The sequence below is a fragment of the Physeter macrocephalus genome, chromosome 2 (genome assembly GCF_002837175.3).
Source record: "Physeter macrocephalus isolate SW-GA chromosome 2, ASM283717v5, whole genome shotgun sequence".
Lineage (NCBI taxonomy): Eukaryota > Metazoa > Chordata > Mammalia > Artiodactyla > Physeteridae > Physeter > Physeter macrocephalus.
This window is the reverse complement of record NC_041215.1, coordinates 112,291,211-112,314,682: the sequence shown is the minus strand read 5'-3', so window position 1 is coordinate 112,314,682 and position 23,472 is coordinate 112,291,211. Positions and strand designations below refer to the sequence as shown.

The 23,472-nt window shown below is 36.7% G+C and overlaps 1 protein-coding gene across 4 annotated transcripts in view; it reads right to left on the bottom strand.

Annotated features, from left to right (window-relative positions):
• Positions 1-23,472, bottom strand: part of MAP2 (microtubule associated protein 2) — a 282,883-nt gene that overhangs the window by 39,698 nt on the left and 219,713 nt on the right. For 3 of the 4 annotated variants that reach the window (XM_055089812.1, XM_055089809.1, XM_055089807.1), the window contains exons 6-7: positions 13,497-13,610; positions 10,746-10,823 (exon numbers count right to left, since the gene is read on the bottom strand). In XM_055089812.1, coding sequence (XP_054945787.1) covers positions 10,746-10,823; positions 13,497-13,610 — 192 coding nt within the window. Of the gene's footprint in view, positions 1-430; positions 677-10,745; positions 10,824-13,496; positions 13,611-23,472 lie in introns of all 4 variants that reach the window. The other variant, XM_055089803.1, reaches the window with a different exon arrangement.

Genomic DNA, 23,472 nt, shown 5'->3' with positions numbered 1-23,472 from the left:
AAACAAAAACGATTCTACCATTTAAGCCTGTATGTGCCAAAATCCATCTCTACAGTTTGAGAGAAAAGCATATGAATTGCTGTCCCCCAAAATAAAAGTAAAAATATACATGTATTAGCAATGTGACTGGCAAACATTTGAGATGAAGAGCGGGGGCGGAAAAAAGCTCACATAGTGTCATCAGCCTGGCTGCAAAGCGTATTGTATCATGGCAAAGTAAAACCAGGAATCAGCTGCAGCAGTGGAAAATCAAGCTGCCACACAGCACCTGCACAAGCCACACTCTCTGCTCATTATGTCTCAAACAGTGGTTGTGGGATCATGAGAAGACCCAGCGATGGAAGAGCATTGGAAAGGCATCAGGTTGGTAAGCTGCTGGAGAGATCTATCTTTTGCAACAAAACACATGCAAATCCTAAAAAAGACACACCTTCCCCAGCAGAGGAAGGGGTTTTTACTTCTGGAGACACCTCCACGACCTCTTTTATACTTTTCTCCTGTGGGGTCCCTGCTGGGGCGCTCTCTTCAGGAGCTATTTGGGCCTCCGCACTAGACTCCACTTGGCCCTCACTGAGGCCCTTGGGCTGGTCTGAGGCCTTGGCAGCCTCATACTGTTTCCCAGGAAGAGTGGCAGGTTTCTCTTCCTCAGCCATTGGACTCGCTAGCGTTTCTTCTTCTTAGGGAGGAAAAAGATGTTGACATCATGACCACAGAAACATACATGAAACAACAGAAATATTATTCAAGGAACACTTTCAGCTCGATTATATTGACCTCACAAGAACCTCTTTTACCATTTGGATGAGCAAATTAATATCCTAATGCAATGGACATTATGTATTGCTTGGAAAATTATTATGCATAATCTGCAAATCATGATGCCTTTTACAGTCTCATGAAAAGGCTCTTTATTTTAAAACGTGAGAGCTGAAAGGGTTTTATTGCTCTATTACCCTCAGTGGAAATGGCAGTAAGTTGTACACAATGTGGAAAGCTGGCTGGAAATAAGAGCTGGTATTGCCAGATAACAGATGGTTGTGAAAAGATAGAAGCATTGATGTGCTGAAAGAAACCTTTAAATTTGTTAGACATGTGCTGTTTTCTCCAGTGCAGGAAGCCCCTACATACGAATTTCTGATTACTTAATTTAAAACACGCAAACTTCGCTAAAGAAATCTTTGGGAATAAAAAGCCTGGTCTCAAAATAATATCCAATCAACTACCTTATTATCAGCTTTATCATGAAATCCATCAAAACTCTTTAAAATATAATTTATTTAGTGTTTTTAAGGCCAAAGACTACCAAACTTAATTTTACCTTCATTGCGTTATATGATTGGAGAATGTAAAAATTTTCAAGAAGTAAGTAAAACATTTTGAAAAACAAGGTCCAGGTAAGAGTTAATTTCACTACTATTTAGAAAAGTCTACCTCTGGGACACGACTGTTATCAGATTGTTCAAACTACTGAAATATCAGTAATATAGTTCTTGTATAGTTCTCTTTGACACTGAAGAAAGAAAATGTGCACATTATAAAGCCTCATTTCTGCAATTCAAAACAAAACCACCAAGGAAAGATAATTGGGTGGCAACAAAACTGCCAAAATATCTTCCCCAAAGATGTATATAACGCAGAAAAATGTTAACAATTAAAACATAAAAAACAAATTTATGAAGGCCATGAATTATCGTGTTCATTTGTTTCTCATTTACACTTCAAATGTCAGTAAAATAAATCCCATTTTATTGCTTAAGAAATTAGAGGGAGGGACTTCCCTGGTGGCGCAGTGGTTAAGAATCCGCCTGCCAATGCAGGGGACACGGGTTCGAGCCCTGGTCCAGGAAGATCCCACATGCCGCGGAGCAACTAAGCCCATGCACCACAACTACTGAGCCTGATCTCTAGAACCCGCGAGCCACAACTACCAAGCCAAGGGGCTCTCTAGAGCCCGTGGGCCACAACTACTGAAGCCTGCATGCCTAGAGCCCGTGCTTCACAAGAGAAGCCACCACAATGAGAAGCCCGCACACCGCGTAGAAGGGTAGCCCCCGCTCGCCACAACAAGAAAAAGCCTACACGCAGCAACGGAGACCCAATGCAGCCAAAAATAATAAATAAATAAATTTATATATATATAAAAAAGAAATTAGAGGGAAATATATATAAGCTGTTTTCTAGTTCTGCAAATGAATGACTCTTATGAAATTCCTATGAAACAATTATACATTGTTTAAATGGACCTGTGAGAAAGACTACAGATGGAAAGGAAAGACATTTTTTGAGAAATATTAAAATCCTTAGGGGGGGAAAAAAGAGGACTACTTTTATTTTCTCACATTTAGCACTCAGAAACTTTCATGGTTGTAATTTAATTATGTCAGTAACATTTTAAGCATTCAGATTCTAACTCATTATTAAGGCAATTTTTATAATGCCATAGAATTAGAGGTTTTGATTAAAGCTAAGAGACTTTTAATATAGCTGCTTTAATATAGCACCTTATTGGATGAAATCGTATCAATTTAATTTACATGTTTTCCAAATCCATGTAATTTTTTAGCTTTCCATTTTCTCATGTTGTCTAAATCTGTTTATTTCCACACCTGTTTTTTATTCAAAAATTCACTTCGTTTTCTGAATTGTTTTAAGTTCACTTAGTTGTACTCAATATGGGTTATATTTCTCCATCAGAGTGTCTGAGCCACTGGTGCTCTTGCCTTGGAACTATCTGCCTTTACATTAAATATTGTGCCATATAAAAATAAACTCTTCCTTTAAGCAAGTTATTTTTCCTTATTTGAAAATAACTTCTTCACCTAAGCAGAAAAAACCATTGAGCTCTGTTTTTGTTTTTGTTTTTTTTTTTGCGGTGCGTGGGCCTCTCACTGTTGTGGCCTCTCCCGTTGCGGAGTGCAGGCTCCGGACGCGCAGGCCCAGCGGCCATGGCTCACGGGCCCAGCCGCTCCGCGGCATGTGGGATCCTCCCGGACCGGGGCACGAACCCGTGTTCCCTGCATCGGCAGGCGGACTCTCAACCACTGTGCCACTAGGGAAGCCCGAGCTCTATTTTTTTTTCCTTATAAAACTACCTTGTTAGAATGAGATAAATTGCAGCCCATTGCCCACTCATTTTATCCTCACCAGAGCCAACTATACACAGGGTATCCACCTTCATGAGACTGGAATGACAAAAGCTTTGGAGCATTTCCCTCATTTTAGCCCACTTCTACTTATTTGAAGCAAGATTTAGGTCACCTGGGGAAGCCTCTGTAGTTTCTGTAGATGATTAAGTGATTTGGAGAAATAAATTCATTCCATAACATTTATTCTACCCTAAACAGACCTTTCTCTTTTAAAGAGCTATCACATTAACACAGCACTAAAAAGAAGCCTAACTCTATTTAAGTCTGGTCCTAGTAATATTACATATCCTAGAGGATAAAATTATATTAAAGTTCATCTTCTTTGGTTTGGGTAAGAGAATATATTCTTCCCCCACTGATTTATTTGCAAGGGGCAGAAAGAAGTCATACTTTATTTGAACTTTTTTTGCTTCCTTCTCAGAAGCTGTGAAAAAAAAAGGAAGTACTCACATGTCTCAAATAAGGCTTCTTAGACATAAACTGTTGAGGCATTTGGATGGACATGAGCTATATAAGGACTTCACTTTCATATGGAAAACACAGGCTCCTGTCCCTCCCACTCCACACATGAAGGCACACTTTGTGTGATGCATGTGGTCAAAGCTGCAGGCAGGGGAGGAGGAGCAAAAGGGGACCATGCTTGGTTCACCTTTCTCCTGGTCTAAGTGGGCCTCTGTACTCTGCGCTGGGACACTGAGGAGCACGCTAGAGGGAGTCCACTGTGAACTGAACAAAGGATGCTCACAGTACTCCTCATGGGAATTGGAAGGGTCATCATCAGGCACAGACACCGAGATGCAGGGGGCTAGGAGTCTAGGCCTCTCCCCACTGGTGGCAGGTTCGTGGCTGGGGAACCTGTGTAGAGGACCCACTTGGTCCTCAGCCCCTTCATCTACAAACAGACACACAGGAACAAACTGCAGGGAGAACTGGACAAGACGGACACAAGATCAGACAGACGAGACAGACAGCTGCACGAGGACATGGGGCCATGGAAGCAGCAGAGCAGGATGGAGGAGAATAAGCAAGACCAAGCTGACGGAGGATGGGAGACAGTGAAGTCTCCTGCTTCAGTAGCCGCTGCATTTCAGCTATCCCTTCAGTAATCTTGCCATTGATCTAAATGAATCAAATGCTCTGACACCCCCACTGAATAACAGAAATTATCTTTACATTCCCCTCAAGTTAAAACAACAACGGGACACTGGAATAGAAACAAAGCACTATCAAACAAATACATTTGTTAGAAGAAATTCTTTCGAGTACATACATTTTCCTCATGCTTTTATCAATATATTTATAAGTCAAAAAAGAGGAAAGCTGTTAGGATCTGATGCCTGCACAATTATGGGGGAAATCAGTCCTGTTGAAGTACAACCTTAATTATCTAGTATGCTCACATGGTTAGCATTTTGGTTGATTTAATTTTTAGTTAATGACTTCAACCAGAAAGTAATTTTTAATTTCAATCCTGTTAAGAAAAATCTACAATGCATTATCTTTCTTTCCTGTCTTGCTTAGGGGAGCACAGTTGGCACAGCTTTTTCTTTGGATGCAAACTTCTAGGCATCTTTTTAAACCCTGGTTCTCATTTGCATAGCTGTGAAAATATTAGAGTTTTAGAAAGTACCTAGCAATATACAGTTGTTTTCCTGTGTTCTGCTTCTCTTCTGAAAGCTTAATAGAGATTACAATTAGCTGAGAATTTCTATTGAGTTGGCTTCAGATTCATCAGTATTTTATTCAATGCAGTTTCACTTGCACTACTGGCTTCTGACTGTTTTTATATCTCAAACACCTCATTGCATATTTCTCATTGAAATGCCAAAGGAACTGCTCTCATTTCTCTCCTTTCCTGTGTCTTGGCTTAGAAATCTGCGTTATTTAAATATACTTCCTTAGTTACACGAGTGTAGATCAATCAGTCTGCTTAGCATTTGGATTCTTGCATATTTCAATGAGCCTTAAAGGATGATGACAAAGAACAATATTTGGCTGCTGATGTAGTGCAGACACTACACCTCCAGCCTACATGGCAGGTTACTAAATTTGCTAATCACTATTTATTTACTTATATAGAGAAATAATTTTAAAATTTTGTAATTTTCAAAATTTGTATTATCTATATAATTTTTATTTCTATCAAAATTTAAGTTGACAAAATTACAGCAATAAATTGAAAATGCACTGTATTTTTAGGGCAATAACTTATTTTCAGCAAACTGAGTGCTGACAACTGGAAATGAACCTGAAATCATAAGGATGCTAAAATAACATTTTGAAAGGAGAATACTTTTAATCTTTTGAGCACATTATTTACCGATTGTTCCATGGAAGTTGTTTCTGGATGGGTGCTCAGAACTTTCTCAGCCAGAATGCTTATTATAACATGGGATAGAAGAAACCTAAAATTACATTTGATATTCTTAGTTTAACTCAGCATGATTTCTCAGCTGAGCAGACAACTGGCTGAGATGTGGCCTACAATGCCGGCTGAATCCTAAGTCCTGGGCTTGTCACAAGTCCCAGCCATTCATATTTCCTCTAGTGACTCCTGAGGCTGTAGACTCCCTATGGACACAAGTTCCTCCTAAAACTTCTAATACTTTCAACAGATTGCATGGACAATCAATTAGTCAAAATGACATATTTGCCTCTCTGCTTTTCAACATGTTCTGGGAAGTAGAGCAGACTACAGTTCAAAACTAAAGAATTTAAAGCTGAGAGCTGAGAGTTTAAAGGCAATACATCGTGGATGTTTTAACCTTTTGAAGATTTTGGCTTCCTCTTTCTTGTTGCTAGTTGCTCTTTTTTGCAAGTTGCCCAAATGTGAAAACAGCCCAGAGTCTTGCTTCTGATCTATAATATTTCAAAGGAACAGTACTTTCTATTCTGAAAACTTTGACTAATCAGAGAACAACAAAAACAACAAAAACTTTAAGTGCTTCAGTGGAAAAGTAGCTTCTCTGTAGTATTTGTCTGGCCCTTAGCCAGGCAACGCCAAAAAGAATGTCTGGCAAAGCCCGGTCCCGTCTGGGTACTGTGAGCTGTATGCACTCCAAGTCTCGGTTTAGGACCTATGAGCCTGCAGTCCATCCACATTACAAGTCCCAGAGATGTGCCAGGCAAGTGACACTTAGAGGATCATGGCTGGCTAAGTTCAGACAGTGTACCAGTGCATGGGCTTCCAATGATAATGCTAGAAGACAAGAGATCCTCATTTGCTACAGAACTGTATGGCAGGTGGTCTCAGGTCATACCCAAATAGAGGTGGGACACATAATAAATAAATTGTAAATGAGTGAATTATAAATACATAATAATTATAAATAAATACATTATAAATGAATGAATTATTTACATGGGAGTGGTTTGGATAAAAAGGAAATCAGTCCAGTGGCTTGTAACCAATAAACTCTCATTAAAGATCACTTCACTTTCACTGTCCCACAGTAAAAGCCTAAATAACATACAACTTTAGGGATGCAGTGAGGCTGTGTTTGTAGGGAGTTAGATTTGGATTTAAATTCTGGATAAGCCACTTACTAGCCATGACATCCTGGGCAACAGTGGAAGTGAGTATTATCTGTGTGGGTTGCTTGGAGGATTAAATGGGAAGGTATTTGAGAAAGCACCGAGTATCATGCACAATTCCATATACATTAGCATCTCTGTCTTCAGTATATCAGACAAGTTGTCATGTACGTTTGCTCTTTACTTTCATTTGACACATCAAAGCTAGACTTGAGAGATTTATGAAAAATGAATTCATAACAGTTTTGTTCTTTAAGGCCAGGATTGAATGTCTCCTTTTACTATAAGTATACTTGCTTATGGAGTCTCTGCTTCTGCCACAAAAGAGTCTGTTTCATTTAATAATGTGATATTTTAAAGGACAGGGTAGCCTTATGAACCTTGGACTTTTACATAAATTTCTTTGCATAATGATAATATTTAAAAAGGAAGTTTACCTGGTTTCAGTGGAAGAATACATTTTCCCTAATTGGCTTTCACACAAACTTTTTTTTTTTTTTAAAGCATTTGAAAATTTATATTGGATAAAGGTTGCCACACAAAATTCAGTCTTGGTATGTCAGTCCCCTTCGGTACATATGAGTTGTCACTTTTATGAGAGACTGAGTCTCTTGGGGTATCAGTGACTCAGTGATTTTGCCTGTCCTGGCATCACAGCTTCTGCCCCATGCCCTGGGGCAGCTGGCTCCACTTATACTGTTTCCTACCATCTCTAAGCCTTTTCCATTCTACAAGCTTTTGATGAGGACTCCTTAGTTGGCCCACTGTGTCTGCTGCCCCAGAATGTTATGGAGGGAAACTGCTTCAGATCAGCAGTTATAATGTGGCCAAATCATTGACACAGGAAATCATCACCCTAGGATTTGGAGCAAACCTAAGAGGACAGAAGGATTCCTGGTTCTGTTTTCAGATGTTTCCACTGTTCATGCATGGGCATCCAAATTCTAACAGTTCAGTCCAAATGACAACTATTATGGTTAGGCCAAAAAGAAAAAGGAGATTAATTTGAAAATATCATAAATAGTACAGTATTGGTTTACTGTACCTGGGTTTCCTTTCTAAGTGTGCTACTTATTTAATTTTTTCATTAAAATCCCTTTGTTTCCCAGAATAAGCACAAATTCTGGGAATTATGAATATTAAATCAGTTATAATAAATGAATATTCATAAATGACAGTAATTAACATCTTAAATTATTTTTAGTGAGAGCTTTCATGCTTCCCCTTTGGGAAAGAACAGCTTTTAAAATGTTTGATAATTAATAAAAAGTAAGTATATCCTCAAAATCATTGAATTACTCAATTTAAGAACTCTTTTACGTTTGTATAAAAGGATTGAATTGTGACATTCACTGTGCCTTTAGATTAAAGTTGCTTTGAGAGTGTTTTGAGGAGGGTAAAAAATCTCCTAGATGAAAAAATCCACGTGCTTTCTTTCCACCCAGCGTACTATGAGCAGTATATCAATGGAATTTTGGCTTGGTCTTTACAAACCGACTGGTCTGAATAACTGAAAAGCTGAATCCTGTCTTGCGGTTTTTCACTAATTTTTTCTGATAAAACAAAACAAATAAGTTGTTATACGTACTTTAAGAGCGGTTTAAAATAAAAGAGAGGGACTAGTTTGATTGCCTAGATCACATATCTTTCATATATTTAAGGTGAGAATATCTAATCTTTTAAATGAATGAGGTAGAGTTTGTAAAATACATATTTTTCTATATAACTCTAAAATATGGTTATCCTTTTAAAAGCAAATCATTAGGCCTTCGTATAGGTTAATGCTTTCGTTTGAAAAAAATAAAAAATAATAATTCAATAAAAATACAGGTTTGGTTTGAAAAATGTTAAAAATAAAATATCTTCCAATTACTTTCAGTAGGACGTAAGTTGACATTTTCCCTAAATATACTGAAACAGCTCGAAGAAAACAATCCCGAAATGTGAAGGAACAGTTACTTTGGAAAGTGACACCTAAGTTACCAAAATGTGAAAGTGAGTCTATATTTTAATTATATTTTCATTATATCCACTGTACCACCCTCCAGAAACAGACGGGGTGAATCTCGGATGGATGGGAGGACCCTGCTGCCCTTTCGGCTCCAACTCCCATAAAAGAGTAAGAAGAATAAATTACATGACCTCTAGCTGACTTTGGAGTCAACATCATACCCTTCTCTGGGCTAAGAGGATTCTCTGACACTTGGAAGGTTTTAAGTACGGGTTCAGAAACATTTTCAGTGACCTGAGGGAAACACAGCTGTCACGGAAGGTTTTCTACTGCATTCAGAGTAAAATCCAGGTCCCTGAACGAAGTCGGCTGCTGCTTACTCCCAAGCTCCTTCAATCCTCTACCCTTTCTCACACATTAGTCATAGGACTCCTTCAGTTCCTAGAGCACTTCATGCGCTTGCCCACCTGAGAGCCCTTGCACATCCTGGACCCTCTGCCCAAAATACCCCTTTCCTCCTTTGCTTGGCCAACACCTCCTCAGGCTTCTGAGATCAGCTCCCAAGTTGTCTTCTCCCCATCCAATAAACTAAGATTACTCTTCTATCTTAAAGCTCCCTGTTGTTTTCCTTCCTAGTGCTAAGCTTATTTATTGGATATCTGTTCTCCACCAGACTGCATGCTTCTTATAAGCAGGGATCATGTCTGTTTTGTTCACTAGTGTATACCTAGAATTTGAAGAGTGCAAGGAACCTTGGGCTTCATAGGTATGTGCCGAATGAACAGAAGAACATAAGGCCAAGAAGGATCTTTCAAATCTATGAATTAAAAGATCAAGTCACATTTTCAGGGAGTTAACTAATAATCAGTGGCTATAATGACACTGATTATATGCACTGCTTATAGTCCTCAAATTTTCTTTTATTCCTTAGACTAATTTAGTTTAACATTATATCAGGCAGCAAAATTAGAAAATAAGGCCTCAATTTAAGAAAAAAAAAGACTTTGCTAAAAAAAGGTTTAAGTTTATAAATCTGTGACAAAAATAAATTATATTTATTGATAGTTAGTAGTTCAGTAATTCAGAATAATCTCCATTTAGGAATTCAAAAAGTATTTTAAACAAACCTAATTACAGATTATAAAAAGACAGTGGGTCTTTTGTGACATTATTCCATTTTTAGCACAACAAAATGAGCTCTAAAAGGGACAACAAAAGGAAAAATAAGCGAAGAAATAAATGAATAAAATGGAGAAGTATCAACATTCTGATTTTAGTATACAAAAACTAAATTATATTGAAACAAGTAAGCTTTCAATATATTTTAAAAGCTTTCTTCTGCCTTCTCCTGTAACTCTCAAACAACAGACAAAAGTTACCTGATCTAAGTTAGAGAACCAATAGTAGTTTGCTTTTAAATAGCGCCTTTCATCTCAGATTCTAAATGAATATTCTTCAAAGGGGCCTGCCTGCTTCATCACTGAGAACTGAAAAGCTGACATGGCATTCCATGTTGAGTAAATGCATTAAAAAATTCATGGACAATAACAGGTCTCAGCAGGAAAGAAGCCATGATCTCAGTTTCCAGTTCACTACTCTCAATATCAGATTCATTCACTGACTTCTTCATTTATTCATTAATATTTATTGAGAGTTTGCTACAGGCCATGCCCTGGGGAAGCCCTTGGCAATACAATAGTGAGCACAACAGAGACAGTTCCTGCCAACCCTTCCATAAAAATGTGTTGATTTCATCAATAAATGTATTTTGGTTCAGTCACTTATAAAATTAAATTGTATCTTCTCTGTCAAAACATTCTACATGAAGTAAACTGGTTCTCTGTAGTTATTCTAGTTAGCAATTTAAACACAAAGTTATCGTTTCTTTTATCGAGCAGATTTTTCCTTTTTTAATTTACCATATTCATCTACTTTTGATTTTGTATAGAGAAATGATAATACATTTAATTAAAGTCTTTGTTTCTTCTTGACTATTTGAAACAGACAGCTCCCAAACTGGGTCACATACTAACCCATACAGAAGTCCAGCACTTATGGGTTGAGGTTTATTTACCCTTATTAGAAGACAAACCTCAGAGTCCAGCAAGCCTTACCTTCCTCCACTGTGACAGTCTGTTCTGAGGCTGGTGATGGGGGTGGAGAAGGAGGCAGATTAGCTGTCTCTTCAGCTGCTGAAGAGCAAACAAACGAAAAAATGAGATACAACAATTAATCCTATTAGGCCAGTAGATGTGTAGGCAGTTTCGCTATCTGTAAAAAGGACACTTTATTAAATCCAGGGAAAGACTCAATAGCAAGCTGCATTTGACTTATTTTTAGCCCCATTACCTGGTTCACATTATTTTTGAAAACCTAAAAAAAAGAAGAGCATTTAATATTAAAAAAAAATCATTTTGTCCTCTCCATAAAAATGGATTAGAGATGGCTGCTAAAATTCTATCATTAATCTCATTAATTTGTGTCTGCTTGTTCAATTAATAAAATATTTCATTCTGGTCCTAATTTACTATATTCAAACCTACCCAGGCAACCATTTTAGTTCGGATTTGGCTTGACTGATTAAAAAAATGTTAGAGCTCTCTACTGTTCATTTTGATCTGGAAACTAATCACAGTTATTTTAGGAGATGTATTTTTTAAACAACATTTTGTCCACTGATGATAATGATGAAACCCATCCTCTGTATGTATTCTTAGAAAAGAAAAATGAAGCTGTCACAGCTTGAGGCAACCTTAGATAGAAACATGTACTAGTGGGAGCTGAGAAATATTCTAGCCTTGGCACTACACATGAAGAAGGACCAAAGAGAGAAAGGTTCTAAAAGATGGAATTCATTCACATTTAACTCCAAGTTTTCCTCTTCAAGACCCTTACCTTCTTTATGACCACTCATATGAAGGTAAGGGATTTTAAAAGGAAATATTTATCAGTCAAGGCCAGTGGTAAAATTTATTTTAAATAAGCCCTGTGGGCTTCTAAGGCATATTTTAAAGTTTCAATTTTTTTAAAAAAATTATTTATTTATTTATTTTTGGCTGCATTGGGTCTTCACTGCTGTGCGCAGGCTTTCTCTAGTTGAGGCAAGCGGGGGCTTCTCTTCTTTGTGGTGTGCGGGCTTCTCGTTGCAGTGGCTTCTCTTGTTGCGGAACATGGGCTCTAGGCATGCAGGCTTAGTAGTTGTGGCATGCGGGATCAGTAGCTGTGGCTCGCGGGCTCCAGAGCACAGGCTCAGTAGTTGTGGCGCATGGGCTTAGTTGCTCCGAGGCATGTGGGGCCTTCCCAGACCAGGGCTGGAACCCGTGTCCCCTGCATTGGCAGGTGGATTCTTAACCACTGCGCCACCAGGGAAGCTCTCAATCTTTTTTTAAAAAGGGAGATTTTTCTTTTAAAAAAGAATGAAATTTTGTCATTTGTAGCACCATGGGTGGACTTGAAGGGCATTATGCTAAGTGAAAGAAGTCAGAGAAAGACAAATAGTGTATATCACTTACATGTGGAATCTAAAAAATATAGCAAACTAGTGAATGTAACAAAAAAGAAGTGACTCACAGATACAGAGAACAAACTGGTGGTTACCAGTGAGGAGGGGGAAGGGGCAACATAGGGGTGATGGTGTGGGAGCTATAAACTACTGGGTGTAAGATAGGCTCAAGGATGTATTGTACAGTTTGGGGAATATAGCTCATATTTTGTAATAACTGTAAATGGAAAGTAACCTTTAAATTGTATAAAAAATTAAAAATTAAAAAAAATTTAAAAAGGGGGGTTTTGTTTTATTTGAAATAATACAAGTAAACCACAGAAAGAAGGTTAATGTTTTAGATAAGTTTTTTCCTCTCTGTTTTAGAAGAAAATAATCCTTGATAATCAAATAACATTTTATTGACTATGAGATTATTTTTAATTATTATTCTGGGAGAGGAGAAATTTTTATTGTTTAATTTTTAATAGACAATGGAGTGCTAATCAGAAAATCAAATATTAAGGATACATTAGATTGAAAGACAGAAAAATAGATATGTACTATTTTTAGGCTTTAAAAACCATACCTTTCAATGTGTTAGTTATATGCACCTGTGAAATAAACATATATGTTGAACATAAGAGAATTTCCTTTTTTAATGCGTCTTTGCGTGTACACACATCTATATTTAGCATCTATCTATCTATCTATCTATCTATCTATCAATCTATCTATCTGTCTATCCAGAGTAGGGACAGGGAGCCTTTGGCTGAGAGTGTTTTCCTTGGTGAGCACCATTAAATTACCTGTTTGGCCCTGCAGGGCATTTGACTTGTGATGGAGTGAGAGGGCAAATGCTATCTCATTTTCCTTAAATGAACCAAGTGAAGACCAGTACCATATATGAGATACAATGTCACAGATGATTCTAACAATCTCTGGCTGTAGGTTTTGTGTAGCCTGTTCAGGGAGACCAAATAGAGACTGTAGTATAGACAATAATTAACGAAAACTCATAAAGGGAAAAAATCATCTCTAATTAAAGCATTAGAACATTTTCCTTACGAGTAGGGGCCATGACATCAAAATGCACTGGCTTTATTTTTATAATAACTATTTCCAGTGGTCTGGAAAAGGAAAATTAAGGGCAATTTAGGGGCAAAGTCTAATTATAAGTTGACTGTCCTAAAGACTACCGAAATACCACGAGTCTGTTGAGAAAGGTGCAAATAGATCCCAGTACATCCCAACAGAGATGTTTGATGAATGTCACAGTTAGGGATGAAGTATGAGATATGGCCTATCTTTGAACTCGAAGACTTGATCCTGTGATCAGGGTGCAGCAGACACAGCCCCTGACCTGAGACTCTTTCTCATTTACCTAAAGGCAGAGCTGCAGGCTGATCTTTATGCTGAGCTTCTTTCTCTTGTTCACCTTTCAGAACTGCTACAGCTTCCGCCGTGACTACTTGAACTATCCTTGCAGACACCTCCTCTGTAATAAATAGTAACAAAAGAAAATAAAATGATGAGCCATCCAAAACAGGTAGCAACGAGGAAAAATAATCAAACAATATAGTCAATTAGGATTTTATTTTCACTGTCTTTCTCCCAAAGAAGTACAACAGAATTTATTAAATTGCAGATAAATACACACACACACACACACACACACACACACACACACACACACACACACATAAACCAAAAAAAAAAAAAGTGAGAGAGAGAGAAAATAAAAGGAGTTGTCATTCTGGGAGCTAAGCAAAATTAACACAGAACTAAAGAAAAATAATTAACCTGTATGACAGCTTAAATTTTAAAAACTGTTTATACAAACAGAAACAATGTAGTATTTTGTACCTAGTAAAACAAATTCTAAGAGAAGAGAGGATTCATTTTAGATTTAACTTAAAATACTCTTTTATAGTTTTCTTACAGTTTTATAGAAAAGTATATTAAAGTAATCTTCTATGCTAATTTGCAGAAATACCATGATTTAAAATCGAAAGATGCTTCAAAATGTGAATTTGTGATTAAACAGCACTATCTGGGATTAGTTTGAACATGAGAGATTAAGAAAAATCTGGTAAGATAAAATCTGAGTGAAATACATGGAAATGATATATCAGATGGTCTCTTTCTAAAGAGCTACTACTTTTCTAGATAGTGGATGGTTTAAAGATCTTTAAGGCCATATGACATATAGTCAACCTAGTCAGTGCAATAGTTTCATTAAAAAAAAGCCAGGGTGGGAGGGAGGGTCATCATTAAAATGATCAGTCTGTGAGATGCCTGATAACTAGTTTTTGGCCTGAAATGGCATCCGCTGAACCATTAACAATGCTAACTTCATATAACCTAGTCAGAAAAAATTCAGGAAATGATGTTCCATATATCATCAACTAAAAAGGAAAGAAGCCTTTTGAGATTAAAAATATTTTCTAAATTAGAAATACATTCTACAGAATTTAACTTTTCATCACCTTTATATAAAAACATGTACCATACTAGGAAATAAACCCACTTATAGCCTTAATAGAAACAAGTTGTCCTGGATAAGGGGATGGGTAGGGATTTGTTCTCATAATTTTAATCAAGATTTTAGAATAAATATTTCATTGAAATTATGGCTCCTGATTGGAATTTACACATTCACAAGCAGCCTGGGGGAGATCTGCCTGTTTTTACCTGGCTGGTTCATTTAGACACAGCCTCCTCTAGAAAGGCTTCGTCACCCCACTCAGGATGACAGAGACCGTAGTGCTTGAGAAGCAGGCTTCTGGGTAAGCAATCCACTTGGACAACATTTATCTGAATTTTAAAAGCTGGAATACCTGATTGAATACATTTGTCTCTATATGTTTAACTTTCTGATTTTTTAAATAGCCACTTGACACTATACCCTATGTATATAGTCTTAAGGGATGCACTGTAAACACTCTTATCTAAAGCCAGTAGCAGTAATAGCAGGAGAAGCAGTATTTTAAAAATATTATAGTGCTCACCACGTGACAAACACTTTGCTAAGGTGGTTGCTCTCATCATTCTAATGCATTATGTACTATTACTACTCCCATCTTTCAGATGAGGAAACAGAGGACGATAGGATTAGATCATATAATCAGACATTCTTATAAATATCATAGTTAGAATACCAATTTTCAAGTAATTAGTATATTATAAAATGCCTTAAATACTAAAACTAAACTAAGTGTGATTTAATTTTTTTAATTATTTATTTTGTTTATTTTTATTTTTGGCTGTGTTGAGTCTTCGTTGCTGCGCATGGGCTTTCTCTAGTTGTGGCGAGCAGGGGCTACTCTTCGTTGCGGTGTGCGGGCTTCTCACTGCGGTGGCTTCTCTTGTTGCAGAGCATGGGCTCTAAGTGCGCGGGCTTCAGCAGTTGCGGCTCGCGAGCTCAGTATTTGTGGCTCACGGGCTCTAGAGCGCAGGAGCCGTAGTTGTGGCACACGGGCTTAGTTGCTCCGCAGTATGTGGGATCTTCCCGGACCAGGGCACAAACCCGTGTCCCCTGCATTGGCAGGCAGATTCTTAACCAATGCACCACCAGGAAAGCCCTGATTTAATAATTTTTTATGTTTGAAGTATAATTTTAAGAAGCTGGAGTCCTAATTTAAATTTCAAGTATCCAAAGAGCAAGTATGTATAGGCTACTTAAAATTATTTCTGAAAAAGCTTTAATTTCTAAGCAAGGCTCCGGCAAATTCATTTCATACATTTATATACCAAGTATTTTTCATAAAGCAATTTTTTAGACAATACACTTTGCACTCAATTTAGTTTCAACAAGGAAGGATCTTTTTCTTTACTATTGCAAAAATGCACAGAATAATTACAATATCAAATAGTAATGATACAATTCATCCTTATAAGCATGTTTTAAACTATACAATTTAATTCATAGCATCACATAATTTTAGAGCTAAAAGAGTTCTGAGAGAAGATTTTGCCTAAATCCTCTCATTTTGCAGATGAGGAAACAAAGGCTGAGTATACTGATGAGATTTGCTCAAGTTCAGACAGCTGATGGAGGCAAACACACTAGAACCCAGGTTTCCTATTATGATGTTTTTTCTCTTAAATAGAAGAACAGAAGGACTAATGGAGAAACAACCAGAAAATTCTCTAGCAGTCGTGTGAATGGCTAATGGAAATATATGAACTTTAAAGGTATGAACCAAGGAAACATACTCTAAGACCTGCTTGTCTATTCATCTATCTAATGTACACTATTACCATTCCTGATTATATTTTGAGACTATGTAACAAGTGATTGACCATGATTGAGTAATTATCTATCTATCTGTGAGTAATTATCTATCTATCTATCTATTTATCTATCTAATCATCTACCTATCTACCTATATATCTTGTAGACCATGTTAGATACTGTAATAGATAATTTAACTCAAGAAGATGAATACTTTATTTCTGAGACAGTACTATTTTATTAGAATTTTTGTTCTATTTTAGTGTTTGAGCAGAAATTTTCATAGTTGTTCCAGGTAAATAAATGACAATAACAATCATCAAAGCATTGTAAGGAATACTAACTGCTGTGCTATTTGGTGGGGAGGACAGAAGAGGAGGAAGGGCTGCGTGTTTTCATGAAGCCAGGTTGCTGGGGAGGGTTTCTCTGAAAAATCCCTGAAAGGCTAGTCTCCCAAAGTGACATTTTCAATGGGAAAGAATACTGCAAAAAGGGCTACAGAAAGTTAAATCCACTTTGAGACACCTCTTCGTTGTTTACACTGCTTAATAATATTGCAAAAAGAATTATTTTATGTTTTGCGAATTGCCACTTGCATATATTAATTTTCAATGCAATTCAGACCTTTAAAAATCAAGAGTCATTTTTAGCACTTCTAGCATACAGGTGTTTTATGGAAAACTGGATATAATGGAGAGGTGGAGCAAGAATTGCAGAAAATGGGACATATATAGAACCCATGCGTCTTCTGGATCATTCCTGCATCTCCTTGTTGGCACGTATGCAAAATTTAGTATCTCTCTATGGCATTTAGTAAATACATCTTGCATGGAATTGTGTCAGTACACAAGCCTTATCTCCACTACTATATAAAGTTTCCCAAGTCAAGGACTTTCTTCTCTCTGTCATTGCTGCAATTCTCGAAGCTTCTCTCATCGAACTTTACCCAGATTGAATGCTTAACACAAGTTTTTGAAAGGATGAAAAATTAACATGAAAGGCTTGTTTATGATGCTTACACAAATTCAGAAATAATCTGTGCTTGTTACTATATTTACTAACTTAACCCCCCCAATTTATATCATTTATTGTATTCTTGTTTAAATTTTTGATGCATTTTAGAATACTACTTCTTAAATGGGGGTTCCAAATTCTTCTGTACCTACTGAAGAATTTTCCAGGATCTAAGAGTAGTTAACATAAATTAAATTTGTTTAAAATGGGAAAATAATCCAATAAAAATAAGTATCTACTAGTTTATGTGAACAAATTACAACTGAGCTATACTACATTATTCTAGTCTTTTTGTTTGAGATTGTATTTAGAATAATTTTGAAATCGTGGAGAACTAGTTTATACGTTGTTGGCTAATGAGAACAGAGGTGAACTTAATAAAGAATGCATTCGCATGAGGTGTAGGCCAAATGACATCATTAGGCACTGTACAGACTTTCAAAATATTCTAAACAGAGATAAGTAAAAGGAAAATTGAATCATTACTTATCTCCAGTCAGTATAGACATGTCCAACCGAAATAAAATGCACTGTATCAGCTGGTACCACATATCTTGTGAGTGATAGTTTAGTCTTAGCAAAACAATATTATTTATTTAGATGGGAAGAGGCAGGACATTTGAATTTCATTGGTTTTGTTGTTTCAGAGAACATTAATTTATAAGTGTGTTTGAGTTTCATAGTTGAATAAGCTGATTTTATATTTGTATGTATTTAATCAAAACTAGTAAGAAAATAATTTAGCCCATTCTTGGGATAATTGATTATTTTTTTTCTTTAAAAGAATTTAACAGATTATAAGAAATGTTACTTTAGAATAATCAAACGGGCTGTATGGAGTCAAGTTCATGACATGTTATCTTCCATTTGGGGGAAAAATAATACTGCTAAAACTTTAAAAATAGAAAAATAACTATTTTCTAATATTCATTTCATAGTGTATTTAGGAAAACATGAGTATAGGATTGCTCTGGGGGTTTCAATTGGTCCAGTCAATTCAAAAATCTTCCTCTAAGAAAGGGCTGTCATCAGTGCAGAGATGGTAGCTTCCCCCACGGAGGATGGCCTTTTCGCAATGGAGGCCTAATCAGCAGATCTCCTGAGTGAGGCTCACCGTTACAGCCTGGCTCCTGGAACAGGAGCAAATTCACTCAGGGTTCAGGTAAAGTTCAGGGAAGATTAATGGTAAACGTGTCAAACATATACAAAAGATAAAGGAAGGCAGTCACAAAATCAGACCTATAAAAATGATAACATAAGAGTTACAATGTGTGTGTGATTATATATGTATATATATATATAATTATATGTACTTAATTTTTTTTTCTTTTTTTTTTTTTTTTTGCGGTACGCGGGCCTCTTACTGCTGTGGCCTCTCCCGTTGCGGAGTACAGGCTCCGGACGCGCAGGCTCAGCGGCCATGGCTCACAGGCCCAGCTGCTCCGCGGCATGTGGGATCTTCCCGGACCGGGGCACGAACCCGTGTCCCCTGCATCGGCAGGCGGGCTCCCAACCACTGCGCCACCAGGGAAGCCCATATATGTACTTAATTTTATAATTATATATATAATTTCTTTATTCATTCTACAAGTATTTATTAAACCCCTCCATCCATCCATCCACCCATCTATCGTTATCTTTCTATCTAGGGGATTACTGTCTTTTATAGTGTGCATTAGACAAAGTCACATGGACTTTAATTCAGAGAAATGTGGGTATAAACTCCAGCATTGCTACTTTCTAGTTACTTCATCCTAGGAATTTTACTCAAACTCACTGAGTTTCAATTCTTCAATCAAAAAATGGAAATGATAATAGTACCCATCTCACAGATTTTTGTGAGGAACTCAATTACAAAAATATATAACAGGCCTGGCACATCAAGGAACTCAAATAAAAAGAAGATCTCCCACTAGTTCTTTACCAAGATCTTTTTATTTTCTCTCAGCCATATATTGTTCTGAGTCTTCTACCTTTATATTTCTACTTTAAAGAAAGAACAACAGTGATATGCCTTAAGGGTCCAGCCCAACTAGGCTATCATTATGATGAATATCAGATAATATGGTTAGTCTGCAATCATCTATGTTGATGGCTAAGGGCAGTTTTTTGTTTTTCTTGTTGTTTTCTAGACAAAGCTAGAGGGATGTTATTATTTATTCTCTGGCTTTATACCCACTTCTTTGGCTGTGTAGGTTCTGGTCTACCATCAGCTCTAGATTCCAGCCATTAAGTCCCAATTTAGGACTGTCTTCTAGACAGTGTTCCTAAAGGCATGATAACCCCTATCTACTGCTGAGGACAATTAGCAACATGAAACATTCTTTTTGTAATTAAGAGATTAGACATTTTAATTTTTCATTGCTCACTTGTTCTACCTCCTTATTGCCTTTCCTACTTTCTAGTCTAATTCTGTGTTGTTATTTTTTCTTCCAAACATTATACATATAAAATTTTGAATAAGACTTAGCTGTTCAGAAGATTAAAGATGAATACAGATTATGCATAAATTGAAAAAGTACTATTCATTATACTTCATTGAAAGTTAACATTGATCTTCACAGCTGAAAACATGACACATCTTACTGTAATCTGAAATTTTGAAAGGCTCAGTTATGTTTCTTTTGGACGTCTAAAATTTTCTGGAAGTGGACATTTTTAGTCTATGTTAGAAATTGTCTTAGTTAAGGAGCTTGTATAATATGTGTTTTATTCTCTCTTTTGTTAATGTCAAGGATTTCGAATTTCAGTGAAAACCTTACAACCAGCATTTGAGTATTAACTTGGTGTTATTTTATTAGCAGTGTCATTATGGTAATGAGACAGTTTTTATAAATAATACAAAAATGGCTCATGATGTGGCTGTAAAGTCCCATCATGCCTAAGCAAATGAATAACTTGGAATTGATCTGATAAATGATCTCCCTGTAAATCAGCTGGAATGAAAACATTAAAAGCCTCATTTTTTAAAAAACAAATTCATCTTATAACCTCTAAATAATGTTATTGATTATCAGCTGATATAAAACAAGGGATTTAAAGACACAGCCCAGGGAATAGAGCAACAGGTGATATCATATCATCACTATATAGATAAACAGCTACATGTAAGAAGTGAAGTCTGTCTTGTAAATGTATTCTGGATAACAGATAGGGGGTCAGTATTCACAAGAGGATCAAAGCAGTCCTCAGTAGACGGAATTGAATTCTGGAAAGAAGAATGTTTTTTCTTGTTATTGGATAAATATATTGGTGGAAGCATATACACCAATAAGAGTAAATAGGTATAAGAAACTAATTGAGGGAATTCCCTGTTGACTCAGTGGTTAAGAATCCCCTGCATTGGCTTCGAGCCCTGGTCCGGGAAGATCCCACATGCCGTGTAGCGACTAAGCCCGTGCGCCACAATTACTGAGCCTGCGCTCTAGAGTCCGTGAGCCACAACTACTGAGCCCGCGCGCCTAGAGCCTGTGCTCCGCAACAACAGAAGCCACCACAATGAGAAGCCTGCGCACTGCAACGAAGAGTAGCCCCCGCTCGCTGCAACTAGGGAAAGCCCGTGCGCAGCAACGAAGACCCAATGCAGCCAAAAATAAATAAATAAATTTATATTAAAAAAAAAAGAAGCAACTAATTGAGACATGCTCTTATCCACAGAAACCTACTTGATAATATCTCAAAGATATGATGCTAAGAAACTTACATTATCATAAATCATGAATAAGCATCATACTGCAAAACAAGGTTATTAAACAAGTTGCTACACTAGGCACTTTTATTTCCTGTCAATATTATTTAATCCACACAGTAACACATTTTCCAGGTTGGAAAACTGGCAAAATAATGGATAAAGGCAATTTACTGTCTCATTTGAATATCACTTTGATTTTCGTCAGTGCAGTACAAATATTTTATATCATGGTAGATTCTGGTGTCAGAAAATCTGGAATAAAATTCTCTCTTTATCTCTTACTATCTGCAAGTAAGTGACAATCTCTCTAACCTTTAGTTTCCCCATCTGTGAAGGGGAATAGAAGTGATACGCATCTTTTGGTATGTTCTGACAATTAAATGAAATTTATATATCAAGTGCTTATTTAAATTACATATTACTGTTTTAATCACTTTTACAGTCTTGTTATCACCAAGTCTACTGTCATCATTTGATTGCAAAATGTAGGTAAAGACCTGAGAGTTTCTGTTATATACATTAGGACGATTCTCTCATTTTTCCCAGTGAGTACCTTCTTGCCTGAATTTTGGGTCACTGTCTAACAGACTCTACCAGGCTCCTGCCACTTATTATTTAAACTAAAATGATAAAGTAAATTTTACTCTACCCTTGTACCATACTATTCAGCATTTACAGTTGGGTTGCAGCCCTCTGTTTTCTTCCATGATGCTGATTCATGCTACACCACTGCTCTGCTCTGCTGGGTCACATTATTTTATCACATCAAATTTTGTTGCCAGTCTCAGAACCAGTTTTTAGCACCTATTTTTAATTTAGTTATTTTGTTAATCTATCAATATTGTTTCATTGATTTATAACAAAAACAATGGAGTTGAAACTTTCTCAGTGGTCCTGACAATTCCAACTTTGTCCTGAGCAACACAGGACATTGTTGGTATGCACAGAAGTCTGATTTTTGAATGTGTACCTTTTGGGTTTTCATCAGAACCAGCTGTAATTACTTGAACATGTAAAGCCTCATGAGTTAGACTGTGAACAAAAAATCCAAGCAAGTTGGCATATGCTTGAGAACATATTTTTGTTGATTTCTTTCAGGTTGTTTAAGAGAAAAGTAAGAGACATCGACAATAAATTGAACCACATGGAATATAAAAGCCAGCAAGTGTTTCTGCTTTTAAGAATAATAAGCATAATAGTGCTGTGTTAAAAGAAATGACAAGTAAGCCTACCGTACACTTGTGAAAGAAGGAAAACAAAACAATTTTAGAACGCTCCTGTCAAGGAAAGGTTTTTCTCAGTAGGGTACAGAATGGTTGCCTAGGAAACCGATGCTAATTGCTGCTGCTGATGGAAACTAGTCAACAAGGAAAGCACTGTGTTCGAAGCGAAGCGCTCTGCCAAACAAATACCTTAGATAAATTCATAAAAACAGGGAAAGAAGGAAAGTTCCTTGCTTAATTTGGAGAGTAAATATTCTCTCTGAAGCTATTTCCTGTAATCAACTGGTGATGAAGGAAATTAAAAGAGCAGAGGGGATTTTTGTTGTTGTTGTTTTGTTTGTTTCTCTGGCAACTTAGCACTTATTAAAGAGGCCAGTGTTGGCATATCCCTCGCTAGTCAGACTCCCATTGATTCCAAAGGGTCACCCTGGCCAACACTACAGCTGTAGATCTCTGCATACCAGCTTTTTCAAAGATTTCTTCCTAAGATTTACTGACTAAAACCAGGATAAATTTAATCTATGGGGGGAAATGCTTTTGCAGTAAAGTTAATCTATGGAGATAAATGCATTTAAGATACACGATCATGATTGCACAAAGTTCATTCTGATAGGTACTTAAATTTAAGAGAATTTATATCGCATCCACTATAGACGATGGAACTATGCTTAGTCATTACGGGGGCTACAAACATGAGTAAGACATGGTGTTCCTACATTTAAATTGTGCTTGAAAGCGGGGCAGTCTCATTGAAGGGCATGGCTTTGTTTTTTAAGATTTTTCTAGTAATGGCCACAGATTTTAGCTGATCTCACCATAGTCACTCATATGGTCCTCTTCTGAGATGCATCTGGGCTAGGATTAGGAGTACGGTGTACGATTATAGGAGAATTTTCCCTCTTTCGCTCTCTCTTTTTTCCTATTTCAACCTGTGTGCTTAAATCCATAACCTTGTTTAGACTGACAATTTAATTTACTCAAATGAAATTTTTAGAACTTGGATAGAATTGGCCTAACATTTAAATTTAGTCAAAGGGAAAGGCTTAGTAAATTAAGATGGTTATCAGTGAAAGGATACTGTAGGTTAAGGATATTATAGTATGCAATCAAAAGTAATTAGAAAAGCAAAGCATGGATCAAAAATAGTACCTACTGGAAAATTTTACTTGTAATTTTAAGGGTACAGCAGAAGAAA